At 25.6% G+C, this 13638-nt stretch overlaps 1 protein-coding gene across 5 annotated transcripts in view; it reads right to left on the bottom strand.

Moving 5' to 3' along the window:
• Positions 1-13638, bottom strand: part of LOC117175725 (PAN2-PAN3 deadenylation complex catalytic subunit PAN2) — a 145912-nt gene that overhangs the window by 52586 nt on the left and 79688 nt on the right. For all 5 annotated transcript variants that reach the window (XM_033365506.1, XM_033365508.1, XM_033365509.1 and 2 more), the window contains exons 13-14: positions 10441-10620; positions 2589-2755 (exon numbers count right to left, since the gene is read on the bottom strand). In XM_033365506.1, the coding sequence (XP_033221397.1) occupies positions 2589-2755; positions 10441-10620 (347 nt within the window). The remainder of the gene's footprint in view (positions 1-2588; positions 2756-10440; positions 10621-13638) is intronic.

Below are 13638 nucleotides of genomic sequence, written 5' to 3'. Positions count from 1 at the left end.
CCCCTTCCTAAAAATCATTATTTTAGTCTTCTTTACATTTATCTCTAGCTTAATTCTTTTTACATATCTTTCCAAGCTTCTAATCATTTCTGCTAAACCTTCGGCTGTGTCTGCCACTAATGCCAAATCATCCGCAAATTTTAACCCAAAAATTTTCTCATTTCCCATCACCGTCCCTCCTATATTTTTTCTTTCCCAATCCTCTTCGATGTCATTCACAAAAATGTTGAATAGGTTTGGACTGAGAGGACAACCCCTCTTGTTGTAGAGAAGCGCTCTGTTATTCCCTGACCAGTTATTACCTCATTAACCGTTTTCGCGTATATCTCCTCTAACATTCCTAACATTCGGCCTCTAATCCCAATTTTCTTCAGTTTTCCGATGAGAATATTTCTGTCTACTGTATCGAAAGCTTTCTGAAAGTCAACGAAAATCCCATACAGCTTTCCTCCTTCTCTCTTAAGTTTATTATTGATTATAGAATTTAGCACGAATGCGTAATCTCTCGTTGACCTTTCCTAATATTTTATATGCTATGTCTAATAGAGAAACTCCTCTGTAATTTCCTGTATCCTCTTCTTCCCCTCCCTTATGTATGGGGTATATTTTAGCTTTTCCCCACCCATTTCCAACTTTGCGTTCCTTCCAAAACCCATTCAGTATTTCGTGCATCCCTATTAACCAAACTGCCGGTAATCCTTTTATAAACTCTGCCATCAATCCGTCTTCCCCTGCTGCTTTTCCCCTTTTCAAATTTTTTATTACTTTCGCTAATTCCTCCCTGGAGATATCAATTTCTCCTCATCCTTATCCAACTTCATTCTTTCTCCCTCCTACGTTCTTGTTAGCCCCCTCCCCTTCCCACTTGTGGTTTAACCTTCCCCTCTTCGATCTCTTCCTCGTCCCCTCCTAGTAGTTGCTGAAAATGTCTTTTCCATTTCTTCTTCCCAATTTTCCCTCGCTTTCTCTTCCCTCTCCTTCTCGGTCTAAACTCACCTATTGCTTTCCAGAACTGCCCCATATTCCTACTGTCTCTTATTTTTGCCCATTTGATTTCCTTTTCTTCTTTTTTTTTCTTGGCAATAAGCTTCTTTAGGTTCTTAAGTTCTTTCCGCCATTCCTCTCTTTTCTTTAGGCCCTTTCCACTTTATAAATTTCTTAAAAATCCCTCAAACCCGTTTCTTTAACTGCCCTATCTCATCTTCGGCCCTATTCCCTTCCTTTTTTCCCCTACCTGAATTATTGTTCCCAACTCTGTATTTTTTCTTCATTCCTAACATCTCAGATGCTTTTTTAATGTTTACCTTGAACCTATCCCATCTACTCTCCCATACCTCTCCCTCTAGCTAAACTTATCATTTATTCTTTAAACTCTTCCACCTTTTCGTCCTCCCATATTAATTTTTCAACAAATTCCGTCTTCTCTCTCCTTTTGTTTTTCCCTTTCCTCTCTCCCCTACAAGATTCCCTTACATCCCCACTCACTTTAAACGTTATTGGTAGATGGTCGGACTCCGTACGTACTATTATCTCCATTTCTTTGACATTCCCTTCTCCTTCTGCTTCTATTATATAGTCTATTACCGAACCTCCGTCCTCTCCAACGTGCGTCCATTCCACTTTTTTTATCTCCCCTTACTCTTCCATTTAGTACTCTTAATCCTAGTTCTTCACAGAATTTCAAATGCTTTTTACCCTCACTATTTACCGTACTATCCTCAGACTTCCTCTCTTTACAATAACTTCTTGTCGGTTCGTTTACATCAAATTCTTCTACTCCTTGTATAATGTAACAATTTTATTTCTTGTCCCTTTGTCCCCTAAAAAATTTCCACTTATATTCAAGCCATATGTCCATTCGTTTATTAAAAATTTAACTATTTAGTTTAAATTTTAATATATTTCGACTTCAAATATTGTAGGAATATGATAGACACACTTTAATTTAATTATTTTTAATTTAATCCTTAAAGGACATACTGGGTTTATAACACCCAGTGACTTATTTGCGCTTTAACAAAACGTACCAAATTTAAGAAAATGGAACATATGGCGCCAAATTAACAATGGCATGAAAACCTATTTTTCTTTGTCGTTTTCGCATAATTTTGATTTTTATCATTTTTATACGCAGTTTAAGATCAATAAAATAGTGTAATCACGAAAAGTACGGTGTTTCATTTTTCAATGAATTGAAGCTTTTATTTTTCAGGATAAATACCTTTTTTGGAACGAACACTATAATACTAATTTTATTTTTGAAGCGCCGTATCTCGGAAGTATTCAGGTACAATTTTAAGTAAAAATATCTAAACCTTTAAAAGTTATGAGTTTTAGAGTGAAAGAAGTCATTCTTTTTTTCAAAAGGGATTTTTTTAACTAATTTAAATTTCAAAAACCGTTATGAAACCCTTTTCTTCTTAAACTAGACAGATTAAACATTATTTGTTGATTTTCTCGTAAAAAACTATCAAATGCCGTCGGCACAGCACACGTTTGAATGCCCTTGGGTATCAAACACCCAGTATGCTCTTTATGTAATTTTACAGAAGTGTGTGCCCTTTAAGTGTTAAATAAAGGAGATATACCTTTTGCGTGTCTAGTCCACAATTAAGTGCTAGTATTTGAGGTAGTTTGGTCAACCGTCTCAACTGTAGAGTAGGAGCATATTTCTGACAAGTCTCACACCAGGCAGGAGTGACTTTTTCCGGTGTCATACTTTTGGCCAAAACACTTGTAAATGGAATTTCTTCCGCTATTAATAAATAAATTAAAAAATTAAGTACGCTTTGTTTTCCGATATTATTATATTAAATTCAGGCCTCGGACTCTCGTTAAAGAGAGAAAATAGTGTAAATAGTGTCACAAATAAAAAAAATAGTGTCAAATGTGTCATAAAATTTTTCAAGTATTCAAAATGCAGTACAATGTTTTTTTTTAATGTTAATTTTTGGTCTATAAATTATCCAAATTCGTATTTATTTACCGAGATTTCCCAATTCATCTTTTTCTCTAGAAGTTCCAATGTTTAGTAAAAAAATTAGTAATTTCGGGTCAAAAATTTCATAATTTGTTAGAAATTTAACTATTCGTTTAAAAAAATGTATTTTGTTGAAAATTTGTATTTTTTTATAGAAAATACATTTTTCTGGTTAAAAATCACGTTTACGGTTGAAAATTCGCTCTTATTGGTTAAATCCAGCTATTTTTAATTTTCAAATAAAATATTTCTTTGTTAAAATATAAGCTATTACATTTTTCTTTTTGTGTTGAAAATTCAACTCCTTGGTCGAACTATTTTGTTAAAAATTTAACTGATTGGTTGTAGGTAAACCTTTTTCTTGAAAATTTATATTCCCTTATTGAAAATTTAAAAATTTGGTATAAAATTCAAATATATGGTACAAAATTCAACTGTTGAGCACAAAATTTTTCAATCTTTTTTTTTGGGAAAATTAATTGCCCGTTAATAAAAATTTCCCTATAATTAATTTTTGTATTTATTTGTATATAAATATAAACAAAATAAAATTTAGAATAACATACTCTAATCCATTGTTCGAAATATTTATTTAAAATGTATGTAATTGGTAAAAAAAATGCCTTTTTTAAAGAAAATTAACCTTCTTGGTTGCAAATTTAACCTTTTTTTGTAGAAAATCAATTTTTTTTTAAATAAAGTATTTTGTTGAAAATTCGCCTTTATTGGTTAAATATTTTATTAATTTTTATTACAATTTTTTTTGCTCACACATAAACTACTATATTTTTCGTTGAAAATCGATCTTTTTAGGTTTAAAATTCAACTCCGTCGTTAAAAGTTGAAGTACTTTTTATTAAAAATTCATTTTTTGGTTGAAGATTCACAATTTTATTTGAAAAGTCGTTTTTTCTTTTAGATTGAAAAGTAATTTTTTTAAACTGAAAATTAAACTATTTTTTAAAAATTTATCTGTTTGGTTGTAAATTAATTTATTTTTTGAAAATTGATATTCATTGGTTGAAAGTTTAATCATTTTGTCGTTAAAAATTTCTCTACGATTAATTTTTTTATTTATTTATCTATGAAAGTTAACATAATAAAATTTAGACTAACATATGCATTGCTCAAAGTATTTAGTTGATAATTTATGCAGAAAATAAATTTTTTTAAATCCAGTATTTTGCAGAAATGTCGAATTTATACTTTACATCCAACTATTTTTTTTTAAATCTTTTGTTTTGAAATATAATATATTACATTTTTCCTTTCAAATATCTCTTTTTAGGTTAAAGATTTTTTTTCTGATTAAAAAGTAATTTTTTAAATAGAAAATTGAAGTATTTTCCTAAAAATTTAACTGACTGGTTTTAAATAAACTTGTTTCTTAAAATTCTATATTGTCTGGTTGAAAATTTAACTGTATTATTTAGTCAAAAATGAATGCAATTCGTTAACAATAAGTCTGTTTATAGAAAATATTAATCATCTTGTCCGAAAATTTAACTTTTTTGGTAGAAAATCAATTTTTTCTGAAAAAGCAAGTCTTTTGTTAAAAATTCACCTCTTTCGTTAGATACAAGTGTATTTTTTATTAAGATCTTTTTGTTCAAATATAAAATATTACAAATGTAACTAACTATAAGTCAAAAATTTTTGAAAATAGATGCCTATAAATGATTGAAATCCCTATTTATTTAGCGCAGACTTGACTATTTTTGCCTGACAGTTAATTTTATTAGATTTTATATTTAAGAATTCATATTTTTTTTATTTAAAAAATAGCAATTTCATCTTTTTTTGTTAAAAATGCAATTTTCTGGTTATTTGTTTATATTACCTATAATGTTTTTAATTTAAAAACTGTTTTTAACCATTTATTTTGTAACATTTTTCCTCACTTAAATTCCAACTGATTTAATAGAACCCCATAAAGAATCCAATTATTTTTTATTGAAAGAAAGTTGATACTTCTAGGTTAAAAAGTATACTATTAAATTTTTGATTAAGAATTTATCTTTTTATTTAAAGATTTTGTTGACTGGTTAAAAATTGAATTATTTTGTTGAAAATTTAACAATTTTCATAAAACGTCATACTTCTTGGTTGAAAATTCCACTTTTTTATTAAAAAGTTTTCTTTTTGGCTTGAAAAATCAAAAAATCGATTGAAATTTTGTTTATTTCTTGAACAAAATTTTTTTTTAGATCGAAAATTCAACTATTTTGTTAGACATTCATCTTTTTGGTTTGATAATGTATCTTCTGTAGAAATGTCGTATTTTTTTTTTGGTTCAAAATGCAACTTTCTGGTTAAAAATTTAACGTTTTCAACTAAAAATGAAAATTCTTATTGAAAAATCACATTTGTTGGGTTTAAAATTAAACGGTTTTGTAACAAATGTGTATTTTCAGCTTGAAAATGACCTAATTTAGTAGAAAATTTAACTACTTGGTTGAAAATTTACGCATATTGTTGAAAATTCGTTCTTTTTTTTTGTGCAAACCTAATTTTTTGACTGAAAATTTAAATATATTTTTTATTGAAAAATTATCGTTTTTAGTAGAAACTGCAACTAGTTGTTTAAAAATTCGTGTATTTTGCAGAAAATTCGTATTTCTCGGTAGAATATGTTGGCCATGGTTACAAATTTATGTATTTGCAACTGTTTGGATGTAAATTAATCCAATTGTTTGATCGTAAATTAATCTGTTCTAAGTGAGAATTCAAGTATTTTCTTTAAAAAGTGTTTTTATTCTAGCTAAAAGTTAAATTTTTAAACTGAAAATTGTACTGTTTTGCTGAAAATTCAAGTGATTGGCTATAATTAAACTTTTTTGTTGTAAATTCATATTGACGCGTTGAAAATTGAGCAATTTTATAGCAAATTCATTTGCTTGACTTGAAAATTCAAGGTACAAAATTTATTTTTTTAAATTGAAAATTAATCCTCAATAAAAACTTAATTACTCAATTTTTAATTGATTTTTTTAGTTTGAAAATTAACTATTTATTTAATAAAAATGATCATAGAAACGAAAAAAGTGTAAACTAAATATTAATTTAAAAAATTTAGACTAATATTACATTCATTATTCTAAACTATTTAGTTGAAAATGTATGCAATTTATTAAAAAATGTTATCTTTTTTGGAAGAAAAAAAACCTTCTTGGTAGAAAATTTATAATTTTTGTAGAGAATTATCTTCTTACTTAAAAAATCATATTTTTGCTTAAAAATTCAACTATTTGATTGAAAATTCAACTGTTTTGTAGAAAATTCGCTTTTTCTACTTCAAAATTAAATTATTTGATATCAAAGTAAACTGTTTTGTAAAAAATTCGTTTTTTACTTAAAAATTAAGTCTCTTAAATAAAAATGTAACTACGCTATTTTAAAAATTAATATTGTATTACTCCATTGATCATTTTTAGTTACAAAGATCAACCATTTGGTAAAAATTTGTAGAAACGAAAAAAATGGATAAAATAAAAATTAATCAAATAAAATTTGGACTTGAAATTAGTAAAAAATTGTGTGACAAATTGTGTAGATAAACGTTTTTTTTTAACATTCAAATTTTTGGTTTTAAAATTCACCTCTTTCTGTAGAAATTGTACCATATTTGGTTAAAAATCCATTGTCTGATAAAATATCAATTTTTTTTTATTAAAAACAGAACTGCTTGGTTAAAAATTAATCGTTTCCTGCTGAAAATTATTTTATTGGTAAAAATGCAACAGTTTTGCAGAAACTTCATATTTTTGGCGCGAAAATTTAACAATTTGGTAAAAAACATAACTATTTATTGTTAAAAATGCAAGGATATACCGTGTGCTCTATCCCAAAACGAAGAGGGGATGACTCCCCCCCCCCCCTATTCGAAAGGAAGCCTCAAGAGGTGATGAAAAAAAATTTTTAAAAAGATTTTCCATTTGCGGACGAAGAGTGGGAGCTGTCGTCCGAAAATGGAAAATCTTTTTAAAAAATTTTTTTCGTCACCTCTTAAAAGTACCTTTCGAATAGGTAGGTTTAGAAAAATCACCCACTCTTTGTTTTGGGGTAGAGCACACGGTATATCCTTGCAGGTATGGGTTTTCTGGGTTTTTATTGCTGGAATCGCTTTAATAAATAGGGAAACCGTTTCTGGGCATTTTTTTATTATACTGGGCCATATGTGAGCTAAAAATTAAAAAAAAAAAATTCGTCATATGACGTCAGAAACTTCGGTCCAATAACTGTATGATTGAAAATTAATCAGTTTTAGTGGAAGGTTCAAACAGTTATTTCATAGTATAGTAGAAAATTTAAATATTTGGTTGAAAAATGGTGTTTGTTTTAATTCGCCTTTGTAAAATCCATAAAAATTCATAATTTGGCATCAAATTTCACAATTTGATTTAAAATTGACATATTTTTTTAAGTTCTTCTTTCTGGTATTATATCAATTTTTTTAAATACAACTGGTTTAAAATTCATCTGTTTAGTTGATTATTTAATTATTAAGTTAAAAATTCATTTTTATTAGTTGAATTCCACCTTTTTTTATTTTAAAATAAAATATTTTTTTGTAAAATGTCCACCATTACATTTTTCATTGAAAATTCGTATTTTTATATGAAAAATTCAACCGCTTGGTTAAAAATTGAACTTCTTTCTTAAAAGTTCATTTTTTATCGGTTAAAGATTCACAATTTTAGTGAAAAATTAGTTTTTTTGTTGTTAAATATTAATTTTTTAACTGGAAATTTAACTATTTTGTTGAAACTTAACATTCTTGAGTTTAAAATTCATCTGTTTTGTAGAAAATTCGTCTTTTTACTAGAAAATTCAACAATTTAGTATCAAATTAATATTTTTTTAAATTGAAAATTAATTCTTAATACTAATTTAAATTAAAGATTTTTTTTTATCAAATTGATTTTTTTAGTTTAAAAATTAACTATTTAGTAAAAAAGTTGGAAAAGTGAAGAATGAGTTTTTTTGTTGTTAAATATTAATTTTTGAACTGGAAATTTAACTATTTTGTTGAAAATTAACATTCTTGAGTTTAAAATTCATCTGTTTTGTAGAAAATTCGTCTTTTTACTAGAAAATTCAACAATTTAGTATAAAATTAATATTTTTTTTAATTGAAAATTAATTCTTAATACTAATTTAACTTAGAGATTTTTTTTATCAAATTGATTTTTTTAGTTTAAAAATTAACTATTTAGTAAAAAAGTTGGAAAAGTGAAGAATGAGTTTTTTTGTTGTTAAATATTAATTTTTTAACTGGAAATTTAACTATTTTGTTGAAAATTAACATTCTTGAGTTTAAAATTCATCTGATTTGTAGAAAATTCGTCTTTTTACTAGAAAATTCAACAATTTAGTATAAAATTAATATTTTTTTAAATTGAAAATTAATTCTCAATACAAATTTAACTAATCGATTTTTTTTATCAAATTGATTTTTTTAGTTTAAAAATTAACTATTTTGTAAAAAAGTTGGAAAAGTGAAAAAAATATAAACTAAAAATTAATCAAATAAATTTTGGACTAACATTAAATCCATTATTCAAACTATTTAATATTTCAAAATTTACACTTTTGTTAAAAAAAAGATCTTTTCTAGAAGAAAAGTAAGCTTCTGGGTTAAAAATTCATCTTTTCGGTTGAAATTATAACGATTTGGTTGAAAAATGTTGGTTTTTGTTAAAAATTCGCCATGGTAAAATCCATATGTTTTTTATTTTTTATTAAAATATTTTTGTGGAAATAACAACTAATAAACTATTCGCTGAAAATTAATTTTTTTCTGTTAAAAATTAAACTTCTTAATTAAAAGTTGAATTACTCTTTTAACAATTCTTTTTTGTTGTCATTGAAAATTTATAATTTTAGTTGAAACTTAGTTTTTTTCTTGTTTAAATATTATTCTTTTAGCTGGAAATTTAATTATTTGATGGAAATTCAAATGACTTGTTGTAAAATAACTTTTTTGTTGAAGATTCATTTCTCGGGTTGAAAGTTCAACTGTTTTATAGAAAAATCGTTCTTTTGACTAGAAAATTTCACAGTTTGGTACAAAATTCAACTATTTGGTACCAAATTAAACTGTTTTGTAGAAAATTCCTTTTATTATTGAAAAGTAGTTCTACTCAATAAAAATTACAAATCATTTCTGGCTAAAAATTTACCTTTTTTAGCTCAAAAATTCAACTATTCAGTTCAAAATTTTTAAAAACGAAAAAGATATAAACTTAAAAATACAGATTTGGTAAAAAATGCAATGCATGGTTAAAAAATAAATCTGTTTGAGTCAAGGATTTAGTATTTTCTTGAAAATTCTTCTTTCTTAGTTACTTTCAAGTATTTTATATTTAAAAGTATAATATTTTATGATTGAAACATCAAATAATATATTTTTGGTAGAAAATTAGTATTCTTGGTTGAAAATGATACTGTTTTGTTGAAAATTCTAATTTTTGTCTTAAAAATTTGACTACATGGTTGAAAGTTGAAATACTTTGTTAAAAAATAATGCTTTCCGTTAAAGATACACCATTTATTTTTTGAAAATTTGAATTTTTTGGTTTTAAATTAAGTCTCTTCAGTTAAAATTTAACTACTCCTTTTAAAAAATAATATTTTACTGCTCAATTGATCATTTTTACTTACAAAAATCAACTTTTTGGCAAAAATTTGTAGAAACAAAAAAAATATATAAACTAAAAATTAATCAAAAAAAATTTGGACTTGGGTTTAGCAAAAAATTGTGTGACAAATTGTGTAGATAAACTTTTTTCTTTCTTGAATAAATTTCGTTTTGAACATTCAAATTTTTTGTATGAAAATTCATATCTTGCAGTAAAAATTGTACCTTCTTTGGTTAAAAATCCACTGTCTGGTTAAAAATTAACTGAAATTCAACAATTTGGTAGTAAATTTCACTAGTTGGTTGAAATCTGATATATTTTGTTGAAAATTCTTTTTTTTTTGGTAAAATATCAATTTTTTTTATTAAAAATACAACTGTTTTGTTGAATTTTTGGCTCGAAAATTTAACAATTTGGTAAAAAAAACTTAACTATTCGGTTTAAACTTGATGCATTTTGTTAAAAAAAAATTTATTTTCTGGTAGAAAATAAATTTTTTATTGTTAAAAATGCAACTGTATGTTTGAAAATTAATCTGTTTTAATTGAAGCTTCAAATAGTTTGTTTAAAAATCGCCTTTTTCTCGCCTGTTAGGCTAAAAAATTCAACAATTTGGTAGAAAATGCAAATGTTCTGTTGAAAATTTGGATTTTTTGTTGAAAATTAATCTTTTTGGTATAACATTTTTTTCGAAATAGTATTAAAATAGTGTCATCGTTCGAAAAAAGTGTAAAATAAGGTTAATACTGTGGTTAGTCCGAGGCCTGGACATAGAAATCGCAATTTTTCTACTGAATTATGTTAAAAATTAGCTCTTACTTGGATTCGTTATTTCGGGATAAGTCAAGTTGCATAGCAACATAATGGAATGTTTTGGGGTTTCGTGTCCACATTTCAAGCATCGATGTATGTGCATTTGCTCAGAACCAAAAAGTCGACTGATTTCAGAATCCTCTTCCTGAATGACATTCTCGTCCGCGGATTTTTTACTGTCATCATCTATTTTTCAAAAAAAAAAAAAAAAGACACAAAATTCATTAAATGGTGACTGATTTAAAAAGGTATCAGTGGAAACAACTTTTTTTTATTAAGATTTACAATTTATTAGGGTGTCCAGCGATTTTTAGGAACAAAATTCAAGGTCTTTTCCAGGTTTTCCAGGTCAAGAAATCAAGTTTTTCCATGTTTTCTTTTTTTTACACGAAATAGTCTAATAACCATTTGTTATATATGTAAAAAATGATAAATTTTATTTTTTAGTTGACCAACAATTTCTTTAAAAAAGCAGAATCATAAATAAATACATTTTAAAATCTTTGTAAAATCTTTTAAAATCATTTAAATTTTTGAAATCTTGAAATTTTTATAAAATCTTTTGAAATCTTTTAAAATTCTCGTAAAATATTCCAAATCCTTGAAATTTATTAAATCCTTGAATTCTTTGAAATCTTTTGGAATATTTAAAATATTTTCCAAATCTTTCTTTGATCTTTAATTTTGAAAACTGTTGTGTTCGTTGAAATTTAAATTTAATTCGCTTTGGAATCCTTATAAATTATTTGAAATACTTGTGAAAGCTTTTCCACATCCTTTGCATTTATTTAAAATCACTGGAATAGTTTTAATATTTGTGAAATATTTGGAAAAAATGACGCCAAAATAGGTTGTTTTTCGCCTATTTTTGGATCTCGCTAGCAACTACCACTAATTATTAAATCATGTTTCACATAAACCCCTTATCAATCAAGAAAATACATAATTTTCCTTTTATAAAGGTGCATTTTCTAGAAAAAATACAATGGAAAATGATTTTATAAATAGCGAAATTTCCTATTCTTTTTTTTTTGGGGGGGGGGGGGGTTTCTTGTCAATCCGTATATAGGTTTAATTTTTTGAAATTTAAAAAACCGAAAGGCGATGCTCATTTGGATTTTCAATTACGAGTAATTTGATACCTGTAACATATTTTTATATTTTTTTCACTGGATTACTTAAAATCTTTTCGAAGTATTCTGATATTTACTAAAAAAAATGTGAAATCGTTAAAAACGTTTGAAAAGTTTTGTATTTTGGCGTACCTTAAGAAATCTTTGAAATTCTTGAAATATTTTGAATTCCTAATCGTTTATTTGAAATAATTGTGAAATCTTTCTATAATCTTTTGCATTCGTTTAAAATCGTTGAAATATTTGAAATCTTTTTGAAATACTTTTAAATAATCCAAAAAAAATGTAATCAAAGGCCTCACAGTCCCTCTGGAATTAAATATAGGGACCAAAGGGTAATGTTTGTCACGTTCATATTGGTACTTTATTGGCGCTCAAACGGTAACAAATTCAGGTTTCGATAAAATTCATAAAAATTCAAGGTGAGGTTGAAAGAATTAAGAATCAATTGAATAATAAATTTTACAAAATCCACTGAATTGAATTAGGGAGCTTAGAAGTATTCAAGTAAACTAAAAAATTCAAGAGAATTCCAAAGAATTTAAAAGAATTCAAGGTGAATTAAAAAATCAAATCTCTTTAAATCTTTAAACCCAATATAATTTCTAACAAAGGAAGTGAGTAACAACTAAAAAAGTATTCGAGTGATAAATTTAAAAGAATTGGAAAATTTTTTAAATCGAAAAAATTTAATTTATTACTATAAATTTTGATTAAATGTTGAGAAATGTAAAGAAACTGAGAACAATTAGATGAAACTCATACAAAATCAAGATGAATTTAAAAAGCAGTCCAGTAAATTAAAAATGATTCAAAAATATAAAAAAATTAATTGAACTTAGTCCAATTGCGTGAATCTAGAAGAATTCAAAAGAATTAAAAAGAATTAAAAAGAATTCGTGATCAATTAATAAGAGTTCAGGGCGAATTCCAAATGAATTGCAAAAAATATTTTAAAATCTCTTCAAATCTTTGTAACCATACGAAATTATCCATTATTCCGGGTCTTAATAATTTTAAGGAATTAAAATTTTTTAATTATTATTTTTATTTATAATTTGAAATACCCTAAAATATTTCAGTTTTGGAAATCCCTTCAAACTATTGACATAAATAAACAAAATTCTCGGAATCGTTGAAAATTTCATAAGATCTTTCAAATTCTTTGAAACTTTTGTAATTTGCATTAAACTTTCATTAAAGTACCTTAAATTTGCATTACAATTTTTTAAAGCTCTTGAAAATGACAAGGAAATTGACAAAAATACCTTGTAAAGTTTCAACTCCTTTGAAAATGTATTGATTTTATCAATTGATTCTCTGCATTAAATGAATAAATACTTTTAAAAAGTACAAAAATTCAACAAATTAGGAAAATTTAGTATAATTGAAGTGATTAAAAAAAAATCAGGATAAATTAATAATAATTCAGCGCGAATTCCAAAAACTAATATCAAAACACTTAAAATCTCTAAAATCCTACAAAATACCTCACTTATCTTAAATAAATTCTTTAAAAGCCACTAAAATATAAATAAATCCTGTAAAATTCTGTGAAATCTAGCGATATTTCCTGAAATTCTGGAAACTTTTTAAAAATAAATTGAGAGCATTTAAAAAACATTTGAAATGTTCAAAATCCTCGGAAAACTTGCAAAATCCTGTGAAATCTTTTAAAATATCTTAAAACCTGATAGGTCCTGTAAATTGTTTCATATCTTCCGAAATTATAGGAAATGATTTACACTAAAATATTGTAAACCCTTTTAAATTCCTTAAACTTATTGAAATAAATTAAAAACTCCTTGGAATCTTTTAAGATTCCGCAAAATATTTAAAACCTTCTGTAATCCTACGAAATACTTTACTTCTTGTAAAAAATTCTTTGAAATCCACTGTGAGGACTGAAAGTATTTAAAATGTTTGAAATTTTTTGAAACCTTTATCAAATTTTCATAAAATGTACATAAATTTTCATGAAATCTTTAAAATCCTTGGAAAATCTTTTGTACTGATTTAAAATTATTACAATATTTGAAATCCTTGTGGAATATTTTGAAACCTTTCAAAA

This window comes from Belonocnema kinseyi, chromosome 6, assembly GCF_010883055.1.
Source record: "Belonocnema kinseyi isolate 2016_QV_RU_SX_M_011 chromosome 6, B_treatae_v1, whole genome shotgun sequence".
Taxonomy (NCBI): domain Eukaryota; kingdom Metazoa; phylum Arthropoda; class Insecta; order Hymenoptera; family Cynipidae; genus Belonocnema; species Belonocnema kinseyi.
The sequence above is the reverse complement of the archived record's forward strand: the minus strand, read 5'-3'. Positions and strand labels throughout refer to the sequence as shown.